Genomic DNA, 21,442 nt, shown 5'->3' with positions numbered 1-21,442 from the left:
CTCTAAACATTTTTTTAAAGTAGGTTTTACATGCACACAATAGACCTGATATCCTTGATATTTGCCCTTCCTGACTCCATTTGGTATGGTCCCTGTTTATCTTCTTATGCCCACACAGCAGACTTATATTAAGAGGCAGGATAGAATAAAGGCCAGGGGTACAGCCTCGGACCCAGACACCTGGACTCAAATCCCAACTCTGTCACTGCTCTGTGTCTCAGTTTCCTCAGCTATACTACATACCCCTACATTGGACTCAGAATTAAATAATCTACTACAGACCCAAAACAGTGCTCAGAACCTGTAGAGGGTAGCTCTAAGGATTATTTTACAGAGGTAATTTTTGTTTACACCAAGGATTCCCAGCCTTGCCCCTCCTGACACCTTGGGCCAGACAACACCGTGCTGTGGGGGCTGCCCTGTACACGGAAGATGCTCAGCAGCATCTCTGGCCTCTGCCCACTGGATGCCAGCAGCAGCATCCCCCCCCGCCACCAGCTGTAACAGCCAAACTGTCTCCACATATTGCCAAACACTCACCAGGGTGCAAAATCGCTTAGAATCACTACCTTAGATTTGTGCGTGTTTATGCCCTTATATGGAAAATGTTTCTTCTCCCATTTACACCTGGCATCTTGGGAAGGATGGTCTGAGAGGTAAGAGGAAATGGTGAGGGGAAAAAAAAGTATGCCCTTAAAAACTTTTAGTGAAGGTCTCCTCGGCTTTGTTGGCAGCTCTGTGCTCAGGGCTCTAACAACCTCTACTGTCTTCTTGACTCCATCACCGAGTCTGCTGAGTCTGCTTCTCGCTCCTTGACAGAAATGGCTGTTTCTGAGACAGTCTTCTGGCCTTTGGTGTCCTGCTGTTTCACAACAGGTTGGGGCATGGATGCCTTATTTAACCTGTGTGGTCCACTGGGCTTTCATCGGCCATCGTCTCCTCACACCCTCTGTGCTTCCATCTGCACTTAGATGCCCGTCAGACTTCCTGATTTCATGCTCCACGTTTCTCACCCTCCTGTTCCTGAGGTCTCTTCTCTAGGCTACGTTCTAGGTAACGTCTTCAAATGTAGCTTCTAGTTCAAACTCTTTCTTCAGCTGTATCTAATCTGTTTATTCATCCACACTTTCCTCTTTTGATGACTTTACTTCTCGTCTCTACAAGTTCTACTTGGTTACTTTTCAAATCTATTTGGTCACTCCTGATACAGTATCACAGTGTCCGTTCATTTGGAAGTCCAACCTTTATATTTTTAAGCACCCCAAGGCCATATCTAACAATGGCTATGTCCCGGGGCGTCTCCACATCTGGTGATTGTTTCTGCTCCTCCTTGAGGTGTGTCTGCTTCCTTCCATGCCAGCTGATTTTGTGTGCTCAATGACTGACCCTGATCTGCAATTCTCACAGGCCTAAACTGGGAGCACCCTCCTCCAATCTGCCCCGGGTTCTGGCGGAGCTGGGGGTTGCCAAGGGCCCTGGCACATCCTGGACAGAGGGATCCCAGGATTGCTTTCCCCCACCTTGCAGCGTGCCAAGGCACAGCAGGGCAAAGAGCTGCCCCTACCTTCTGCCAGCCCAACAATCCAAAACACAGTCTACACAGAAGGAGAGAGGGCTCCTCAGCAACAGCCAGAAATACGGCTTATTTTTAAAGTAGGTTCTACAAGCACATGATATAAAATTCATCAAGGAAACAAAAAAGTATAGTTTAAAAGTATCCTGTACCTCAGCCCCAGCCTTATCCACAGTCAGCAGTGTGTGTTTCCTGTGACTAACCCAGGTCACCTGGAGATGCACAGCAGGCTCTGGGCTGCCCTTTGCGAGTCCTCTGACCCAGGACCTACACTCTGGGGGCGTGGAACTAAGGTCCGAAGCAGCCTTCATCACACAGTGGTGTTTGGAGGTGTCAGAAAAGGGCAGCAACTACCCATCAAGCACTACACTTATTTCAGGTAGACCAGGCCACCAGAGGTAACAGGCAGGGAGGGTGGGTCTCTGTAGAGGCAGCAGCAGCACATGAGAGTAGAGACCACTTTAACTTCCACTGGTGCCACACAGGAGACCAAGCCCCTCGGAAGCTGAAGACAGGATGTGGGCCAAGGTTGGACTAGGGAGGGTGCAAGACAGCCCACCAAAGCGTCACTGCTGAACTGACAGTCTCAGGAGTCAGACTGCAAAACATTCTAAACTCATACAGCTTAAAACTATTTTTTATTATAAAATCTAAGTTTGTGATAAAAAAGAAATTCAACCAGCGCACCCGAGTATAACATGAAAAGGAGCATCCTTCTGAAAGCCGCCCTGCCTGTGTGTGTGTGTGTGTGTGTGAGAGAGAGAGAGAGAGAGAGAGAGAGAGAGAGAGAGAGAGAGAGAGAGAGAGAGAGAGAAAGACAGGTGTGCTGACAAGAGGGGACCTGGGAGCTCGAGATGAAGAACCAACCACTGAGCCAAGCGTCAGACGGCAAGACGTCAGTAAGGAAGAGAAATGAAGCTCTGGGAGGAAGGGGGTGTCTGGGGGCAGAAGGTGCCAGTGCAGGAGTGGGTGGGACAGAGGATGCATGTGGCCTCTGAGAAGGGCAAGGTGACCTGGACACAGGGAACCCAACAAAGAACAGGGTGCTCAAGGCCGCGGCTGCCCTCATCACAGGGTTCCTGAGAGGGACGCGAGACAGAATACATGGGAACACCACAATATGCACAAAAGCATTCACAGCAGCTTTAGTTTAACAGCCCAAACTGAAACAACCCATATGTCCTTCAAGGGTGAGCGGATAAGTGAATTGTGCGTGGCCCAGCAGTCCAGGGAATATTACTCAGCAGCGAACAGGAAGGAATTACCAACACCACCTGGAGGCTCCCAAGGGCATCAGGCCGAGTGAAAAAAAGCCAGTCTCAACAAGTCAAATATTGCATGATTCTATTTATGTAACATTCGCAAAATGACACAATTACCAAGGCGGAGAACAGATCAGCAGCTGCCGGGCTTTGGGTTGGAGGGAGGGTGTGATTATTAGGAGGCACCAGGACAGCCTGTTGGTGGTGACGGTTCCACGTGCTAACTCCATTCCATATGTGATAAGACCTCACAGAACCACACACATGCACGCCCATGCGCAAGAGTGCACGCAAAGACTGGTCACATGTGAATAAAGTCTGCCTGAGTTGACAGCACTGTCGTGGTTTTGGTGATGTACTAGGATGTTTTTGTTGGGGAAGCTGGGGGAAGGGCACATGGGAGCTCTGTGCTATTCTGCAACTTCCTGTGACTCTTCAACTATTTCAAAAATAAAAAGTTACATAAGGGGAAAAAAGTACTGAAGCACTTAGCAGTATTAGATAAAAGTCTACAAGCATAAATGTCCATCAAGAGGGTCCTGGGGGACTTCCCTGGTGATGCAGTAGTTACGAATCCACCTGCCAATGCAGGGGACATGGGTTTGAGCCCCGGTCTGGGAAGATCCCACATGCCACGGAGCAACTAGGCCTGTGCGCCACAACTACTGAGCCTGCGATCTAGAGCCCGCGAGCCACAACCGCTGAGCCCGCGTGCCACAACTACTGAAGCCCACGCACCTAGAGCCCGTGCTCCACAACAAGAGAAGCCACCGCAGTGAGAAGCCCGTACACCGCAACAAAGAGTAGCCCCCGCTCGTCGCAACTAGAGAAAGCCTGTGCACAGCAATGAAGACCCAACACACCCAAAAATAAATAAATATTTTTTTTAAAAAAAGAGGGTCCTGGGACAGAGGCAGCCGGCGCTGCAACCCTGCTCCTGGCCCAAGCAGTTGTGCGGAGGATCAGGCGCCTCCTTCGGGAGGGGAATCAGGATGCGAGCCACAGCCTGGGCGGCCTGGGGCCAGGGCAACGCTGGAAGGGACAGATGGGGCTTCGCGGCTGAGGACACCCTGAGACGGAGCTGTTTCTATCTTGACTACAAAGCACAGCCCCTTGGATGGAGTCCCAGGCCACCCCATCCTCCTCCAAGTCCTCCCTCAGCCTGGGCAAGAGGGCCTCGGTGTCCCTCGCCCTCTGGGAGGCAAAGCAGGCTGGAGCTTCCCCAGCTCCTCTCGCCCCCTCACCACCCCCACCCCCGGCTGGGAAGAGAACGCGCCGCCTGTGGAGAGCGCGGCAGGTTCTCTGAGAAGCGTGGTACTCACTCTGCGGAGCGGCCGTGGACACGACGGCCATGCCATGGGGGGCCATCCCCGAGGTGCCAGGAGGTGGCTGCCCCGAGAGTGGCATCGGCTGCCCCATGGCCCCCAGGCCGCCCATCCCGCCCAGGGGCTGGCCGGGGCCCCGAGCAGGTAGGCCAATGCCGGCTGCTCCCGCGGCGGGCCCGCCAGTCAGGCTCTGCAGCGCATTCATAGGGTCTGCGGGGCACAGGGTGCAGCGTCTCAGGGCAGTGTCCGCCAAACTGGGCCAGGCTCCGTGGGCCATAAGGCCTTCCCGGGCACACGCTTCCTCCCACCTCCAGGCTCGACACCCTCAGTGTCCCAAATGGTGAGCGGCCGGAGTCCCGGGAGTCCCCCAAGCCCCGGCCCAGCTGCATACCACACCCCAGGGGCTGGGACACCTCCTAGGCAGGGAGCACAGCCCACACCCTAGCCTAGCCTATGCCAGGTCCTGACAGACTCCAAGGGACGAGCAAGCCCTCGGTGGCAGGCGGTGGCCCCACCCCTCCTGGCCATAGGCCCCTCCTGCTGGGTGAGACACAGCTGGGAATCCAGAGAAAACAAGGGTCAAAGGCTCTTCACAGTAAGCCGAGCCTGGGGCCAGAGAAAAGGGGGCAGGAGTAGATGTCCCAGGGAGGTTACAAGTCCCCTTGTGCACCAGAAGCCCATCTTTGCTAAGTCTGGGCAGGACCCCACTGAGGAGCAGTTCTCAGGAAAGACCCCTGAGAACAAGGGTGTGTGGGAGGGGTCCGCAGATGCTCGCCAGCTGAGTGAGTAATGGCCAGGGCCTGGGGCAGGAGCCAGAGGCTCTTGTTATAACAGCAAAGAGCCACCTGCAGGCAGGTGTGGCCTGGCCGGCTCACCCTGCCACAGAACCGAATAAACACACACATTCTCCTGGCCAAGCACTCTTGATACCCACCCCCACCACCACCCCCCAGCCCTGGCTGGCCAACAATCGCTGCACAAGCCAAGGGACCCCAGGCAGGTGCAGCCAGCTCGGCCAAGGCAAGCCTGGGCATGCGGCATGTGCCGCCGACAGTAAGACAAACAGCCCGCCACGGTGGCTCCCCGCCCGGCAGTCGGAGTTTAGTTGGCCACTGGGATCTGCTAAACCCCTTCACTGGCAGCTCACTCAGGGAGACCTAGGCTAAATCAACAGGGTTCCCATGAGATAAAACCTTGAAATTAAAAAATAAAAAAGAATGACAATTCTTAACTTACAAAGAAACTTTGTAACTTAAGAAAGTGAATTCATAGTTATTCTCTAAATGCTACTACAGATTATTATGCTGAGCACAGCATTATACCATACTAGTTCTCTCCCAGAGAGCTCAAAATTTTAGATAATATTCAATAATCGTGTGAGTTTTCATCATTTTTTTTTTGCGGGAGGAATGGGATGGGGTGGTATCGTCCAACTCCACGGTCACCAGGAGGAGGGTGCCTGGTGGGCCAGGAGCTGGCAGTTCTCAGGAACCCGAGGTTGTCTCTCCAGGAACTTCCTCCTCCAGTAACAGCTTAACCCCAGGCACACGCAGCACCCACCATCCCATTCCTGCTACTCTGTAGCCAAGGTTGGGAAAAACTTTAATTCCAAAAGGAGAAACTCTTACCACTGACAGAAGCTTGTGATTTCTTGTTATCTATATATAAAAGAAAAAAAAAAAAAGAAACCAAAGTAAACAAAGTTTTTCTGTAACCATATATTTCCACGCTAAGTCAGTGCTGAAGGCATTCGCCCAGAGGTCATTTGCTAACACTGAACTGACCCTGCCTAGAAACTAGACAAAACATACCTCAGAGTTTCAGAGTGTGTGTGTGTGTGTGTGTGTGTGTGTGTGTGTGTGTGTGAACATGTGTGAATACATGTATGTGTCCCACCCCTGGCAGCACTGACACACAAGGAGGCCAGGAGCGAGAGGGTGCAGAACCACCCCACGGTCAACCTGGGCCCTGGAGAACAGCCCCCAGGTGGAGGCTGGTGCTGGGTCTCCTCTAGTTCCCTCCTTCCCAGGCCAGGGCTCTTAGCACAGGCCCCAAGCCACAAACAAGAGCGCTTCAGGGATCTACGTTGGGCCCACAACACCTCCATTTTCAGCCCACTCTGGTTAGGGAGGCAGCATCCCCATTTTCTGGATGAGGAAACTGAGTCTGTCCAAGGCTGGTTAGAAGCTGGATCCAGCCAGCCCCAGGACGGGCAGGGAACTGCCACAACAGTTCCACCCTCTGCCGGGGGTGAGGCAGTTGTGGGCGCCCCCGCCAAAGGGCTTTGTGCACTGCCGTGCCAGGGACAGCTCCCAAATGGGCCAGCCAGCCCGAAAGGCCGAGCCCTTGCCAGTACAGACGGGGTCGTGGCCAGGCTGCTCATGCCCCAGGCTTCTAGTGGCGGCTCCTCTTGTTCCAAACACCATGGGCCCTTCCCAAACACAAAGAAAGTGAAATCAAGTGAGGTTCATCTTGCTAGCCAGTCTGGTAAAAAGTTAGTGTGGAAAGAAGCAATGGCCCTGCAAGGACTCTGGGGTCCCCAATGTCTCCCTCTGAGATGAGTGACGCTGACGCCACAGCTGTCTCAACAGCCACAGGGAGCAGCCACCCCATGGACAGGCTGCGTGGGAGGAACCTGCCTCCTGTGGTCACCCCACTGCAGGCCGGCAGGAGGCGCTGTGGCTGTAACCACGCCCCACCCCCCACCGCCCCCCACCCACCGCGCAGCGGCCAGCGGCCCTGAGCGGCCCTGGAGAAGAGGAACTGGGATGCTGTGGGGCTGGGCCCTCACCAGGGCAGGGAGTGCAGGGTGGCGCTGAGAAAGCTGGCCCCAGAAGCTTCCAGCCTGACGGGAACACAGTTAGGTCCAGCCTCCATGGGTCAAAAAAACCAGGCATCAGGGAAGGAAGTGTCTATTCCAGGGTGGACTTTGCTTATTCAGGAACTGCCTAGAGATCAAAGCAGCAGTCCTTCAAAAAGGGAGATTAAGCAGACAAGCAAAAAGAGCAGTCCAGCCCAGACCACTTGGACACTAACATCTCCATTAGGCCACAATCAGCACGTTTCAGGCTGAGGCTCTGGGAGGATGGGAAACATGGAATCAAATGCGAAGCCATGAAGAACTTCCCAGAAAGCAGGCGCTGTCCACAGACATCCTGCCTCAGGCACTGGGGCCGCGACTGGCCGGGCTCTCACGGCGACCACAACCACCCAGAGATGTGATGTTTTACTTACGGATGTCTCGAAAATGGATAATGAGCCTGGCCACGAGAGAAAGGTATTCATCCTAAAAGCAAAAACAGGAAGCAGTTTAATCCCAGACGCAGAAGTGAGGCCGAGTGACGCCCCTTCCCGCCCTGGCCCTGCTGCGTTCCTCCTGAAGGCAGGGATGGCAGCCGTCCCCGTCTGTCTGTCCCTGTCTGTCTGTCTTCGCCAGCTTGGCTCGGCCTCCTCTGGAATCCATCCCTCTGGGAAAGGCCGGCAGAGCTCGGCTACCACAGAACAACAAAAGGCACAAAGAAACAGAAAACCAAGAAGGTACCAAGACACTAGAAGACGCTGCTCCCCCGCCCTGCTGTAAACCCTGGCGAGGGTCACGGGGGGGCTCAGGCACCCGTCTTTCTGCAGAGGGGCTGGCCCGGGGTCACAGGGCATCTCAGAAGTAGACACAGGAGGGCCGCTTTTGTCTTTGCTCCATTTGTACCAAAGTACTTTCGCTTTTCACACCGGCCTGTTGCTTTTCCACTGCTGACGTCATATTTGCATGCAAATCTGGCTGGGCGCCCTGGCTGTGCTTTCCCCAGCTCCCACTGATCTGAATTCACTGCACGGCCCAGGGAGAGGGCACAGTGCCGCTCAAGGAAGCAGGTGAAGGCCACTGCCCAGGGCCCTCTTGGTTCTCGCTGTGTTTCTGGAAACTCCCAGCAGGGCCTGCCTTCTACCATTTGTCCTCTTTGTAACCAAGGACACTCACTCCAGGGGTTCCAGGGAAATCACTACTGTGAGTTTGTCTTGGGGTCAAAGAAGGGATGTTCATAACTAAAATCTTATTTCAGAGAAGCTGGACCATCTTTCTGGCAAGGCAGGCAGAAAGGGCAGAGCTTTCACCCCGCCTGCTCACTTGACCCCCGCCTAAGTCACCATGAAACTGAGTCCACTCAACAGCAGCCAGAGGAGACGACCCCCGCAGCCCAGGACCCACCACAGGGGACAACCCGTGAGCCTGGGACAGACAGTGAACCTGCCTTCATGAGAACACCTCCAAGGGAAACACATGAAGGGGGCCTCAGACGAATGTTAACAACATAAGCACACTTTGTAACCCCCATCAGCCCTCATTGATCTCAAACTTCACCCACCACTGTTTTCTCAGCCATGGAATCAGCAGAGGAAAACGTGGGGGAAAGGCCCAGGGAGGCCACAGGGCAGGTACCAAAGGACAGGACACATGGGAGATGTGTTCAACACTCCCCCTCCCAATGCCCCCCACAAATTTCTGGGAGGAAAAGATCCCACCGATCACCTGACCAGGCTGGTCCTTGAAGGACAACAGGGTGGTGAGTGGGGCACAAGGAAAGTGGGGGCTAAAGGAAGCTCCGAAATGAGGTGGCCAAGGACGGGGAGCTTGCCAGGTCAAGAGCTGACATCTCAGTAAGGCCTTGGCCATCTTTTGGGTTGGAGAAATCTTAAAAGAATTTGTTGAGCTTTTTCTACTTCCATAAAAGGTGAAGCAAGAGGAAGCAGGTTTAAAAAGCAACCAGATCATTAAAAAGTCCACAAACAACAAATGCTGGAGAATTTGGAGAAAAGGGAACTCTCCAACACTGTTAGTGGGAATGTAAACTGATGCAGCCACTATGGCAAACAGTATGGAGGTTCCTCAAAAAACTAAAAATAGAATTACCATATGATCCTGCAATCCCACTCTTGGGCATATATCCGGAGAAAACTCTAATTCAAAAATATACGTGCACCCCTATGTTCACATCAGCACTATTTACAACAGCCAAGACATGGAAGCACCTAAGTGTCCACTGACAGATGAATGGATAAAGAGGATGTAGTATGTATATATACAATGGAATATTACTCAGTCATAAAAAAGAATGAAATAATGCCATTTGCAGCAACATGGATGGACCCAGAGATTGTTATACTAAGCGAAGCAAGTCAGACAAATACCATATGGTATTACTTATATGTGGAATCTAAAATATGATAAATGAACTTATCTATGAAACAGAAACAGACTCATGGACATAGAGAACAGAGTTGTGGTTGCTGGGGGTGGGGGGTGCTAGGGGAGGGATGGACCGGGAGTTTGGGGTTAGCAGATGCAAACTATTATATACAGAATGGATAAACAACAAGGTATAGCACAGGGATCTATATTCAATATCCTGTGATAAACCATAATAGAAAATATACATATGTATAACTGAATCACTTTGCCGTAAGGAAAAAACACAACATTGTAAATCAACTATACTTCAGTTATAAAACAAAACAAAACAAAACCAGCAACCAGATATTTTACTCCGACACAAGATACAGTAAATGGGGCTCAGGAGCATGTCCCCGAAGCCCTTGGCACAGAACCAGGACCGAGTGCTTGGAGCCAGGTGGGCACAAGGCACCCAGGGTCTGCGCCCACTGAGGCTGCCCACAGCCCAGTGCAGCAGAGGCTCTGGGGACCAGACCAGCATGAGGAGGCCTGAAGGGGACAGAGGGGAGCAGCAACCACCTGACAGGAGAAGCGGGCACAGGGAGTGGTCAGTCACACTGCCACCAAGGGGCGCTCCTGTGGGTAAATACATCACCCAGCACGTTGAGGGTAGAGTGCTTCAGGCCTGCTGATTTGATCCTCCTCTGACTCCCCAGGGCACCTGCCTTACTCTATGTCTAGATTGGCTTCCCTGGGCGTGAGAGTTCCCAGCCTCCATGCAGACAGAGAGGTTATGACCCCTCTTCTGCTCCAAGGCACCCCTGCTCCAGGATAGTCCCAGAAATGGGCCGAGGAGCATGTACCTCCCTTATCTTCACTCCACCTTTATCATCTCCCCCTCCTGACAGCAAAAATACAAGCATCCAGGCTGGGTACGGCCAGAGCACAGCAGTGACAGCTCACACGCTGCACTGACTCCGGGCCAGGCACAGCTCTGAATGCTTTACAAATAATTAACACACTTAATTCTTCCAACTGCCCAGTGAGGCAGGTACTACTAGCGGGCTGGTTTGCAGGTGAGAAGACAGAAATGTGGGAAAAAAGCTTCCTGCAGTTTATACACTTTGTCTAACCTGTACAAGTCTTGCATGAGGGCCTGACAGCAAAGGTGGAGGACGAATCCCCTCATGGATGTGGAGGGAGCAACAGGAAGGACACACATGCTCCAGGTAAGATGCCACAGGCCACACACTAGATGCTACACTGTTATACCTTTTGTATAAGACTCGGGGAATCTGAACATGTATATTTGCTTTATACCTGCAAAAAGAAATGCTGCAGATCAACAATTAAATCCCCAGAGGTATCAGGAAGTGGCCTGGAAATGAAACTTCCCACCTTGTTATACAGCTTTCACATTGGAAGTATGTAATCTTTTACCAAATTGAAGACAAAGCCAAATCAAAAGAAAAAAGTACAGGGACTTCCCTGGTGGTAGAGTGGTTAAGAATCCACCTGCCAATGCAGGGGACACGGGTTCGAGCCCTGGTCTGGGAAGATCCCACATGCCGCGGAGCAACTAAGCCCGTGCGCCACAACAACTGAGCCTAGAGCCCACAAGCCTCAACTACTGAAGCCTGCGTGCCTAGAGCCCATGCTCCGCAATGAGAAGCCACCGCAATGAGAAGCCCGCGCACTGCAACGAAGAGTAGCCCCGGCTCACCACAACTAGAGAAAGCCCGCGTGCAGCAACAAAGACCCAACGCAGCCAAAAATTAAAAAAAAAAAGTACAATTCCTAAAAATGCAAAACCAACCAAACATATGAGCTGATATCAAGTTGGTGTCAGAATCATAGGGAAAAGAGTTCCTTTGATTGATCATTTTAAAAAACAAAAGGCAAACAAAACAAAAAAAACATATGTCCGTAGGGGAAGCGGTACATTCTAAGTACACACAGAGCTGTAAAGAAATCTTAAACTTCATTCCACATTTTGTTATTTGCTACTAATATTAGTGCTAATATTGGTCTGTTTATTCTGAAAGTATTTTAGAGTAATTGTGCCAATGACATTAGAAGACAAGATATTCACAAAAGAGAGCAGATACATGTTTAAAATAAAAGTAAAACCCTGTAATTGGAAATATCAATGTGAAATTATGGGGTTTTGAGGTTGTTGTTTCAAAAACATATGACTCCTTAGCTCTGTTCACAAAAAAGCGCAGAAGCTGTGAGCAGCCCCATGCCCACACTGCAAGCCCCAAGTACCATTTCACCCTTGAAAAGGAACAGGGCTCCTTAGAGCAACAGCTGATTCTGGGCCAAGATGCAAGCAAGCTACAAAAGACTAAGGGGTTGTGACAGGGGCCCCAAGGGGTCAGGAATGTGCCTGTGAGCAGCCACTGGGGACACATCAAAATGAACGGCTGCAAGGCCTGAAACTCGCTTGATGCAGAGCCATGCTCACACCACCACTCACAGGAAGAGAAGCAGCCTCACCCCACCCCCAGGCCCCGGCACTTGCCCCTGGGTATGAAGGGCAGCAATTCCACAAGACAGTCAGTACTCCTGATGGTCCCGAACAGGCTGTGTTTCAAGCAACCAAGTAGCACTGGTGGATGAAAGAAAACCTTTCCTGGCAAGACAATTCCATCTAATAAATGTGGAAGAAAAGCCAGAATTCAGGACAAGTACCAGTTTGCAACGCCCAGTTAAACGATGGAATCATCAGCTGACAAGTGGATGGGAAACTTCATAAAAGAGTCAGACTGTCACTCTCCCAACTCCTGATCAACTGTGGCCTTGTGGGAAAATCAAGACACCCAGAAATATATACAATATATACAAATATAAGGCACCACCTCTAATGCCTTCTTGCTAACAAGACCCCTGCATACTGTGCTCTTTTGATCGAACACCTGGTTCACAAGAAATAAGGGGCAGGCAAGAGGGTTCACAAGAAATAAGGGGCAGGCAAGAGGGAGCCAGGCCACAGGGAATACTGTTGGTGGGAACACGCATGGTAAACACTCTGTTACTGAGGACTCAAAGGAAGAAAAGGAGCTGGTCAGAAAGCTCATGTCATCTTAGAGAATACAGATGTCATCAGGAACAGAATGCTGGGAAAAAGGTGAATGTTAAAAGTGTTTCTGGTGAGGGCTCAGGGGAAAGAGGAACATGTGATTGGAAACAAGAGCACAGAGAACCCCTGTCATACAGTGTCCAAAAGTCTAGCTGAATCGTACCCTAGTTGAGAGGAAGGCAGACCTTGTAAGCAATGAACCTGGATATTTGGCTGAGTAGACTTCCAAACAAAGTGTGGAAGGTCTGGCCTGCTTTCTTCTTTTTTTAAAAAAAATATTTATTTATTTATTTTTGGCTGCGTTGGGTCTTCGTTGCTGTACACAAGCTTTCTCTAGTTGTGGCGAGCAGGGGCTACTCTTTGTTGCAGTGCACGGGCTTCTCATTGCAGTGGCTTCTCTTTTTTGCAGAGCACGGGCCCTAGAGCACGCGGGCTTCAGTAGCTGTGGCATGTGGGCTCAGTAGTTGTGGTGCACAAGCTCAGTAGTTGTGGCGCACGGGCTTAGTTGCTCCGCGGCATGTGGGATTTTCCCGGACCAGGGCTCGAACCTGTGTCCCCTGCACTGGCAGGCGGATTCTTAACCACTGCGCCACCAGAGAAGTCCTGGCCTGCTTTCTTCTTGTTGCTTACAGTGAAATTGGGAGTAAATAAAGAAACTGAGGGAAGAACCGTTAAGCATAAAGGAACCTGGACTTGGTTTCGGAAATTCCCAGGCTATTCAGATTACAAAGAAACACTAAAATTAGGAGATTCACTGTAGGAATGTGTGCTCTGGAGAGAAGGCTGAGGGTGTGGTTGCGCAGACTATGCTAGTGCCAAAGAGATCAGGTGTGTGATGAATCCTCTCAGTCGTCTCACAGATGCCAGGAATAGGGATGAAATTACAGGGATGAAACATCTGTGGGGAAACCTTCTGTCTGATGGCATGAATATGTCACATATTCACGGTTTAGAGCGTCATACCAGCAGAAATACTGCCAGTTTAGACTAAAAGGGAGAGACTGGATGAAATTTTAAAAGGGTGTCAGACTCCCAAAGTCAACAGGCAGGAAACAGGCTGGTAAAACTACTGGCTACAAACATGACCACCGGGGAGAGCCTTGGGCCAAGAGGCCAAAGCCATGAGTCCAGAGACTGTAGCCTCCAAGTCTGTGGGAATTTGTCCAGCAGCTACAGGAAACTAATACACTGCCTCTATAGATTGGCCTATTCTGGGCATTTTATACAAATGCATCATACAATACGTGCTCCCTTGTGACTATTTCACTACACTTATCGTGATGGTTTCAAGGTTCATCTGTGTTGTACCATGTATCAATACTTCAGTCCATTATATGGCCAGATAACAGTCCATTATACAGACACACCACATTTTCTTTATCCACTCATCAGCTGATAAACATTTGGGTGTTCCAACTTTCTGGCTATTATGAGTGATGCTATGAGTATTTCTGCACAAGTTCTGTGCATATATGGTAACTCTGTTTAATTTCTGAGGAATCACCACACTGTTTTCCACAGTGGCTGCTCCACTATACATTCCTTCCAGCAACGTATGAGGTGCCAATATCTCACCAATACTTATCATCTTTTTTTATTATAGCCATCATGAGTGTGACGTTGTATCTCACTGTGGTTTGGATTCGCCTTTCCCTAAGGACTAGTGATATTGAGCATCCTTTCATGTGCTTCTTGACCATTTGTACTGGGCTGGCCAAAATAGTTCCTTTGGTTTTTTTTTTTTTTTTTTTGCGGTATGCGGGCTTCTCACTGTTGTGGCCTCTCTCGTTGTGGAGCACAGGCTCCGGACGCGCAGGCTCAGCGGCCATGGCTCATGGGCCTAGCCGCTCCACGGCATGTGGGATCTTCCCAGACCGGGGCACAAACCCGTGTCCCCTGCATCGGCAGGTGGACTCTCAACCACTGCGCCACCAGGGAAGCCCTTTGGTTTTTAAGTAAAAATAAAGACACATTTTTTACTTTCAGCAAGAACTTTATTGAACAATGTATTCACCACTTTGTCCCACTACCTTCTGCCATTTTTCAGGCAACTTCAAAATTCCATCTTCCCAAAACTTTTTATTTATTTAAAAAAATTTTTTTTGGCTGCATTGGGTCTTCATTGCTGCACACGGGTTTTCTCTAGTTGCGGCAAGCGGGGGTTACTCTTTGTTGAGCGGGCTTCTCATTGCGGTGGCTTCTCTTGTTGCGGAGCACAGGCTCGAGGCACATGGGCCTCAGTAGTTGCGGCAGGCGGGCTCAGTAGTTGCAGCAGGCAGGCTCTAGGGCGCGCAGGCTTCAGTGGTTGTGGCACGCAGACTCAGCAGTTTGGCACGCGGGCTCTAGAGCGCAGGCTCAGTAGTTGTGGCACATTTACTTAGTTGCTTTGTGGCATGTGGGGTCTTCCCAGACCAGAGATCAAACCCATGTCCCCTGCATTGGCAGGAGGATTCTTAACCACTGCACCACCAGGGAAGTCCCTCAAAACTTTTTAACTTTTTGAGCAAAGAACTGTTCTAGGTGTCTTTTACAGTCTTCCAGGGAATTGACATTGTTTCCATTAAGAGAATTTTGTAAAGACTGAAATAAATGTAAATCCAAAGGTGCAAATGTCTGGTGAATACGGCGGATGAATCAGAACTTCCCAGCCAAGGTGTAACAGTTTTTGCCTGGTCATCAAAGAAACATGAGGTCTGGCGTTATCGTGATGGAAGATTATGCGTTTTCTGTTGACTAATTCTGGACGCTTTTCATTGAGTGCTGCTTTCAGTTGGTCTAATCGGGAGCAGTACTTGTTGGAATTAATCGTTTGGTTTTCCAGAAGTAGCTCATAATAGAGAACTCCCTTCCAATCCCACCATATACACAACATCACCTTCTTTGGATGAAGACCAGCCTTTGGTGTGGTTGGTGGTGGTTCATTTCGCTTGCCCCACTGATCTCTTCCATTCTACATTACTGTACAGTATCCACTTTTCATCCCGAAGCAATTTGTTTTAAAAACAAAATGTTTGGGCTTCCCTGGTGGCGCAGTGGTTGAGAGTCCGCCTGCCGATGCAGGGGACACGGGTTCGTGCCCCGGTCTGGGAAGATCCCACGTGCCGCGGAGCGGCTGGGCCCGTGAGCCATGGCCGCTGAGCCTGCGCATCCGGAGCCTGTGCTCCGCAATGGGAGAGGCCACAGCAGTGAGAGGCACGCGTACCACCAAAAAAAAAAGAACAAAAACAAAAACAAAAAAAACCACCAAAAAACAAAAAAAACGTTTTCACTACGTTTAAATGGAGAATCACATGTGGAAATATGGTCAAGAAGGTTTTTTTTTGCTTAACTTACGTGGAACCGAAACATCAAAGCGATTAACATAACCAAGCTGATGCAAATGATTTTCAACGCTTGATTTGGATATTTTGAGTATGTCAGCTATCTCCTGCATGGTATAACATTGATTGTTCTCAATTAATGTCTCAGTTTGATCGCTATCAACTTCAACTGGTCTACCCGACCGTGGAGCATCGTCCAGCAGGAAATCCCCAGCACGAAACTTCACAAACCACTTTTGACACGTTTGATCAGTCACAGCACCTTCTCCATACACTGCACAAATCTCTTTTTGCATTTCAGTTGCATTTTTACCTTTCTTGAAGTAATAAAGCATAATAAAACAATTTAAAAAATGTTGTTTTTCTTCCATCTTCAATATTAAAATGGCTACACAAAAATTCTCCAATTTTGTTAATTTTTTTTTAAATGCACACTGATATGACAGCTGTCACAATACAATCTAACAAAATTGTTTTGAAGGAAGTTAAAGACAACTAAGCGCTACTAGAGCCATCTTACGGGAAAAAAACGAATGAACTTTTTTAGCCAACCCAATATATCTTCTCTGGAGAAATGTCTATTCAAGTTCTTTGCCCATTTTTGAATTAGGTTGTTTGGTTTCTTTTGTTGTTGTTTTTGAGTTGCAGTTCTTTATATAATCTGATACCAGTCCCTCATCAGATATCATCAGATATTTGATTTGCAAATATTTTCTCCCATTCCATAGGCTGTCATTTTACTCTCTTGATGGTATCCTTTGATGCACAATAGTGTTTAATTTTGATGAAGTCAAATTAATCTATGTTTTCTTTTGTTGCTTGTGCTTTTGGTGTCACATGTAAGAAACCATTGCCTAATCTGAGGTCACAAAGATTCATGCCTATATTTTCTTCTAAAAATTTTAGTTTTAGAACTTTCCTGGTAGTGCAGTGGTTAAGAATCCGCCTGTAAAAGCAGGGGACACAGCTTCAAGCCCTGGTCCCACAGGAAGATCCCACATGCCGCGAAGCAACTAAGCCCGTGCGCCACAACTACCGAGCCTGTGCTCTAGAGCCCGCGAGCCACAACTACGAGCCTACACACCTAGAGCCCATGCTCTGCAATGAGAAACCTCTGCAATGAGAAGCCCGCGCACCTCAACGAAGAGGAGCCCCAGCTCACCGCAACTAGAGAAAGCCTGTGCACAGCAATGAAGACCCAATGCAGCCAAAAATAAATAAAAAATAAAAGTTTAACAGTTTTAGCTCTTAGGTCTTTGATCCATTTTGAGTTAATGCTGGTATATGGTATGAGACTGGGGTCCCACCTCAATATCATACATGTGATAATCCAGCAGATGTCCCAGCACCATTTGTTCTTTTCCAAGATTGTTTTGGCTATGCTGGGTCCCTTGAGTTTCCTTAGAATCATTTTGTCAGTTTCTACAAAGTCTGTTAGAAACTTTTCCTCATACTTGAAAAATGTATCAATTCCCAGAGCAGGTGCTCCAGAGCCAGTGTTCTCAGCAACATGGGACCTTTGGTAAGTATTGTGTTGTGATTCACGTATTTTAAAATTTTACCCTTATACATTATAAAATATTTTAAACATACAAAAATTAAATAATAAAACAAATGACAGTGGGTTCCTTACCCAGTTTAAATTAAAAAATAAGATCGAAAGAAAGCAAGCTAGCTCCCCATGCTACCGCTGATTTGCTCCACACCTTGTGTTCTTCACAGCTGAACTGGAGAAAGTCACGAGGACTACACGGAGTGTCTGTACTCTCTCAGCTCCTCAGTACATGCTAGTGAAAATGGAGCGACTGAAAACCAAAGAAGTAGAATTTCCAAAGAGGCCTCCGAGCAAGCACGCCGACGCCGGGTAGTGGAGGAGGAGGCCTGGCTGTCACCCCGCAAACAGCAGAGGGCAGGAGCACAGCCCTGGACCTGTCAAAACTGGCCACACCCAGGCCTATCTAGCAGGTCCCAGCAGTTTTTCAGAAAATACTAGTCTTTTCATGCGGCACAAGTGTGCTTTTCTCCTCCAATAGCTGTCCCTGATTAAACAAAGATAGCAGAAGATGTATTCGGTTTCATTCAAAAGGCCAACCCTGGGCTTGCGAGGTCCGTAAAAAGGGCTGAAGGTTGGAGAGTGTCTCCTTCATCAGACGTGCACGGCCTCTTCCCGCTCTCCCCAGGCTGTGCTCTTGCCCTGTTATTCCAGCAGCTGCTTGTGCCCCTCAGCCCTCCTCTAATTAGCCTCCAGGTCACTTCCCAGTTCTGATGTTCTCGGCCTCCTGGTCCCTGGGTTTCACCTTGGCCCCCACCGTGGGGACTCAGCGTTTACAGCTGTAAACCAGAGACATGCACTACTTCTGCATAACACTATACAACGTGCAAAACAGTTGATGTGTGTTTAACATATAAGCTTAATTTAAAAACAACCAAGTGATAAGTACATGTTCAGCAATGCACCCAGCTGTAATAAGCCTCTCTATGCACTGCAGCTGTGGGTGCTGACGCAGAGGTCCCGGGATCCCTGGCTGTGCTCTCATCCAGCAGATGCCATACCTTCATGAATCTGCAGAGTGCTTAGAGCTGCTATTATTATACCACCCACCACCCCCAGGGAAAGTGGTTTCTGCCTTGAGGCAGAGAGCAGTCCCACCTGCAGGAATTCAGATGTTAAGAATTAAAGTGGGTGTTTGGGTGTCTTTTGCTTTGCTAGATGGGGGGAAGTAGCAAAGAGGGTAGGCTCCTACCCCACACCCCCAGGATGTGTGACCTCCTGGGCAAGTTACCTGGCATCTGTGTGCCTGAGCCTCCTCATCTGCATCCTGGGGAGAGCAGCACTGTACCTGCTTCACGGGCCTTACAAGGCGACATCACATCACTTTAGAGGGAGCAATGGGGCCTGCCCCTGACAGAATGGGAAGAGCTTTAACTCTGGGTGCTAACACCACACTGGAAGCATGCACCAACCAGGCAATCTGGAGCTGGTGGTCTTTTAGACAAGAGTGCTCAAGGTCTTCCTTGCCCGGGCTGTATACCAGGCAGCCTGAGGTGCCCATGGATGACCTGGTTTCCTTTAGGGTGGACACCTCTGGACCTACCTGCTTGCCAGGATTCCAAGAGAAGGTTAGCCCCTTTTCCATGACCTCCTCTGCCTCCCGGACCCTCCTGGAGTCTAAAAACAGAAATCACTCTTCTGTATCCTTTTCTTTGCTCTGGGTCCCACCTTTTACATTCTTTCACAGTCATTCTAATGGGGTCTCAGGCAGGAGGGGCAAGTAACAAGCGTGCCGGCTGCCACCTGACTGGAGAGTCCCTCCGGAGCCCCACCCTGGAGGAAAGGTCTCACCGCATGACAGGGCCCAAGGCTCCATGTGGGGCTTGAGCAGGACTAATAAACTGGACATCGGACAGCAGTGTCCAAGCAGAAAGTCTGTCTCTAAAAATGACATAGGAAACTTCCCAGACCTCTCTATAAATACCTCTCTTCCAAACAGTCAGGGCCTCCTCTTGAAGTTAGGGATTTAGAACCAGCCTGACCAAAGGAAATGCAACTGAAATTGCTAAGGTGTGGTGTGGGCTGCAGTAAGGAGAGGCGAGGACAGTGACGGGGGCTGTTGTGCTGCCAGTCGCCCCCTCGGGATGGAAGACTTATTCCCCAGCTGCTGGGAGGGTCTCTGGGGTGGCCAGCCTCCAAGATGGCAGCTAACAACCGCTGGCCTCCTTGGATGCACAGGCCACAGCGCACAGAGAAGGTGGAGGCGACTCCCTCCCCAGACTCCACACTGGCCTTAGGACTTGCTGTGACCCAGAGATGTTCTAGGACTTCAGGGGACTGACAGCTTCCACGTCCCCTGCCTTGGAAGCCAGCCACTGTGCCGTAACGAAGCCCGGGCTATGCTGCTGGAGACACCAGGTGGCTGCCAGCTGAATGTGGCTGCGCCGAGGTCACCAGTGAGACCAGAAGAATGGCCAGCCAGGCAGTTCCAATCATCCCAATCCTGACCCACAGAATCAGGACAGATACCAACTATTGCTCTAGGCCACTACATTTTGTGGTAGTTCCTTATAAAGCAATAGACAACAAATAATACTGGACCAACAAGTTGTGTATTTCGAAAGTTGAAATAATTCAATAAGCCCTCACCAAGGTTCTTATCTCCCAAATATCTTCAAATAATGTATCTAATAATAATGAGTTCTTACAATCTAGCAATAAAAAGACCAACAACTCAATTTTAAAATGGGCAAAGGATTTGAATAAGCATTTCTCCAAAGAAAATATACAAATGACCAATAAACACAGTAAGTCATCTGGGAATGCAAATCAAAACCACAATTAGATACCACTTCACACTCATTATGATGGCTATAATAAAAAAAAAAAAACAGTAACAAGTATTGATGAGGAATGGAGAAACTGGAACCTCATACACTCCTAGTGGGAATGTAAAATGGTGCAGCTGCTTTGAAAACAGTCTGGCAATTCCTCAAAAGGTTAAATACAGAGTTACCATCTGATTCAGCAGTTCCTTTCCTAGGTATACAGGAAAGAGAAATGGAAACATATGTCCCCAGGAAAGTTTGCAAACAAATGTTCATAGCAGCATTATTATAACAGCCAAAAAGTGGAAACGCTCCAGATGTCCATAAACTGGTGATGGATAAATAAAATATGGTACATCCATACAATGGAATATTATTTGGCAATAAAAAGGAATAAAGTACATGCTACAACATGGTTCATGGGTGAACATTAAAACTATTATGCTAAGTGAAAGAAGCCAGTCACAGAAACATATATTTTATGATGCATTTATATGAAAAGTACAAAACAAGCAAATCTATAGCAACAGAAAGCAGGTAAGTGGTTGCCTAGGACTGAGGGTTGAGGGAAAATGGCGAGTGCTGGCTAACGGATATAGAGATTCTTTAGAAAATGCTCTAGGGAGTACCCTGGGGGCCTAAGTGGTTAGGATTCCGGGCTTTCACTGTCATGGCCCATGTTCAATCCCTGGTCGGGGAACTGAGATCCCATAAACTGCAAGGTGTGGCCAAAGAAAAAAAAAAAAGAAAAAGGAAAATGCTCTAAAATGGATTGTGGTGATGGCTGCACAACTCTGTGAAGATCCTAAAAGACCAACCACTGAACTGTACACTTTAAATTGGTGAATTGTACAGTATATGAATTAGAGCTCAATAAAGTTGCTATAAAAAAAGAATATAACACTTACCATTTTCTATGTCCACAGCACGAGCCTGCCCACCTCAGTGCACGGGCTTCTGCTGCTCGTCCTCCACCTACTTGTGCTCACAAACACATGCTGGTGTGCTCTGACCTCCAAGCCCAGGCTGTACACATGGTTTCTGTTTTGGAAGCTGCACTCTCCGGCCAATCATCTCTACCTTTCCATTTCAGAAAATGTTTACCTCATCTAAACACTCAAACCAGGCTAAGTTTCCCCAACGGACCTCTGTACGTCTTGACAGTTGGTTTACCTAAACCTGGATCCAACCATAAATAGCATCTGCTTTTGATTCTTTCTTTTCTCTTCTTTTTTTAAAAAAAATTTATCTGTTTATGTATTTCTTTTTGGCTGCATTGGGTTTTCGTTGCTGCGTGCGGGCTTTCTCTAGTTGCAGTGAGTGGAGGCTACTCTTCGTTGCAATGCGTGGGCTTCTCATTGTGGTGGCTTATCTTGTTGCAGAGCACAGCCTCTAG

At 49.0% G+C, this 21,442-nt stretch overlaps 1 protein-coding gene across 8 annotated transcripts in view; it reads right to left on the bottom strand.

The window, feature by feature from the left end:
- MED15 (mediator complex subunit 15) overlaps window positions 1-21,442 on the bottom strand; it is a 61,401-nt gene that overhangs the window by 13,994 nt on the left and 25,965 nt on the right. For 6 of the 8 annotated variants that reach the window (XM_049697590.1, XM_049697595.1, XM_049697596.1 and 3 more), the window contains 3 exons: window positions 7,395-7,446; window positions 5,789-5,818; window positions 4,158-4,370 (listed from right to left, as the gene is read on the bottom strand). In XM_049697590.1, the coding sequence (XP_049553547.1) occupies window positions 4,158-4,370; window positions 5,789-5,818; window positions 7,395-7,446 (295 nt within the window). Of the gene's footprint in view, window positions 1-4,157; window positions 4,371-5,788; window positions 5,819-7,394; window positions 7,447-7,701; window positions 10,502-21,442 lie in introns of those variants that run through there. The other 2 variants (XM_049697598.1, XM_049697597.1) reach the window with 2 other exon arrangements.

This window comes from Orcinus orca, chromosome 15 (genome assembly GCF_937001465.1).
Source record: "Orcinus orca chromosome 15, mOrcOrc1.1, whole genome shotgun sequence".
Taxonomy (NCBI): domain Eukaryota; kingdom Metazoa; phylum Chordata; class Mammalia; order Artiodactyla; family Delphinidae; genus Orcinus; species Orcinus orca.
Note: the sequence above shows the minus strand (reverse complement) of the source record. Positions and strands in the feature narration are given on the sequence as shown.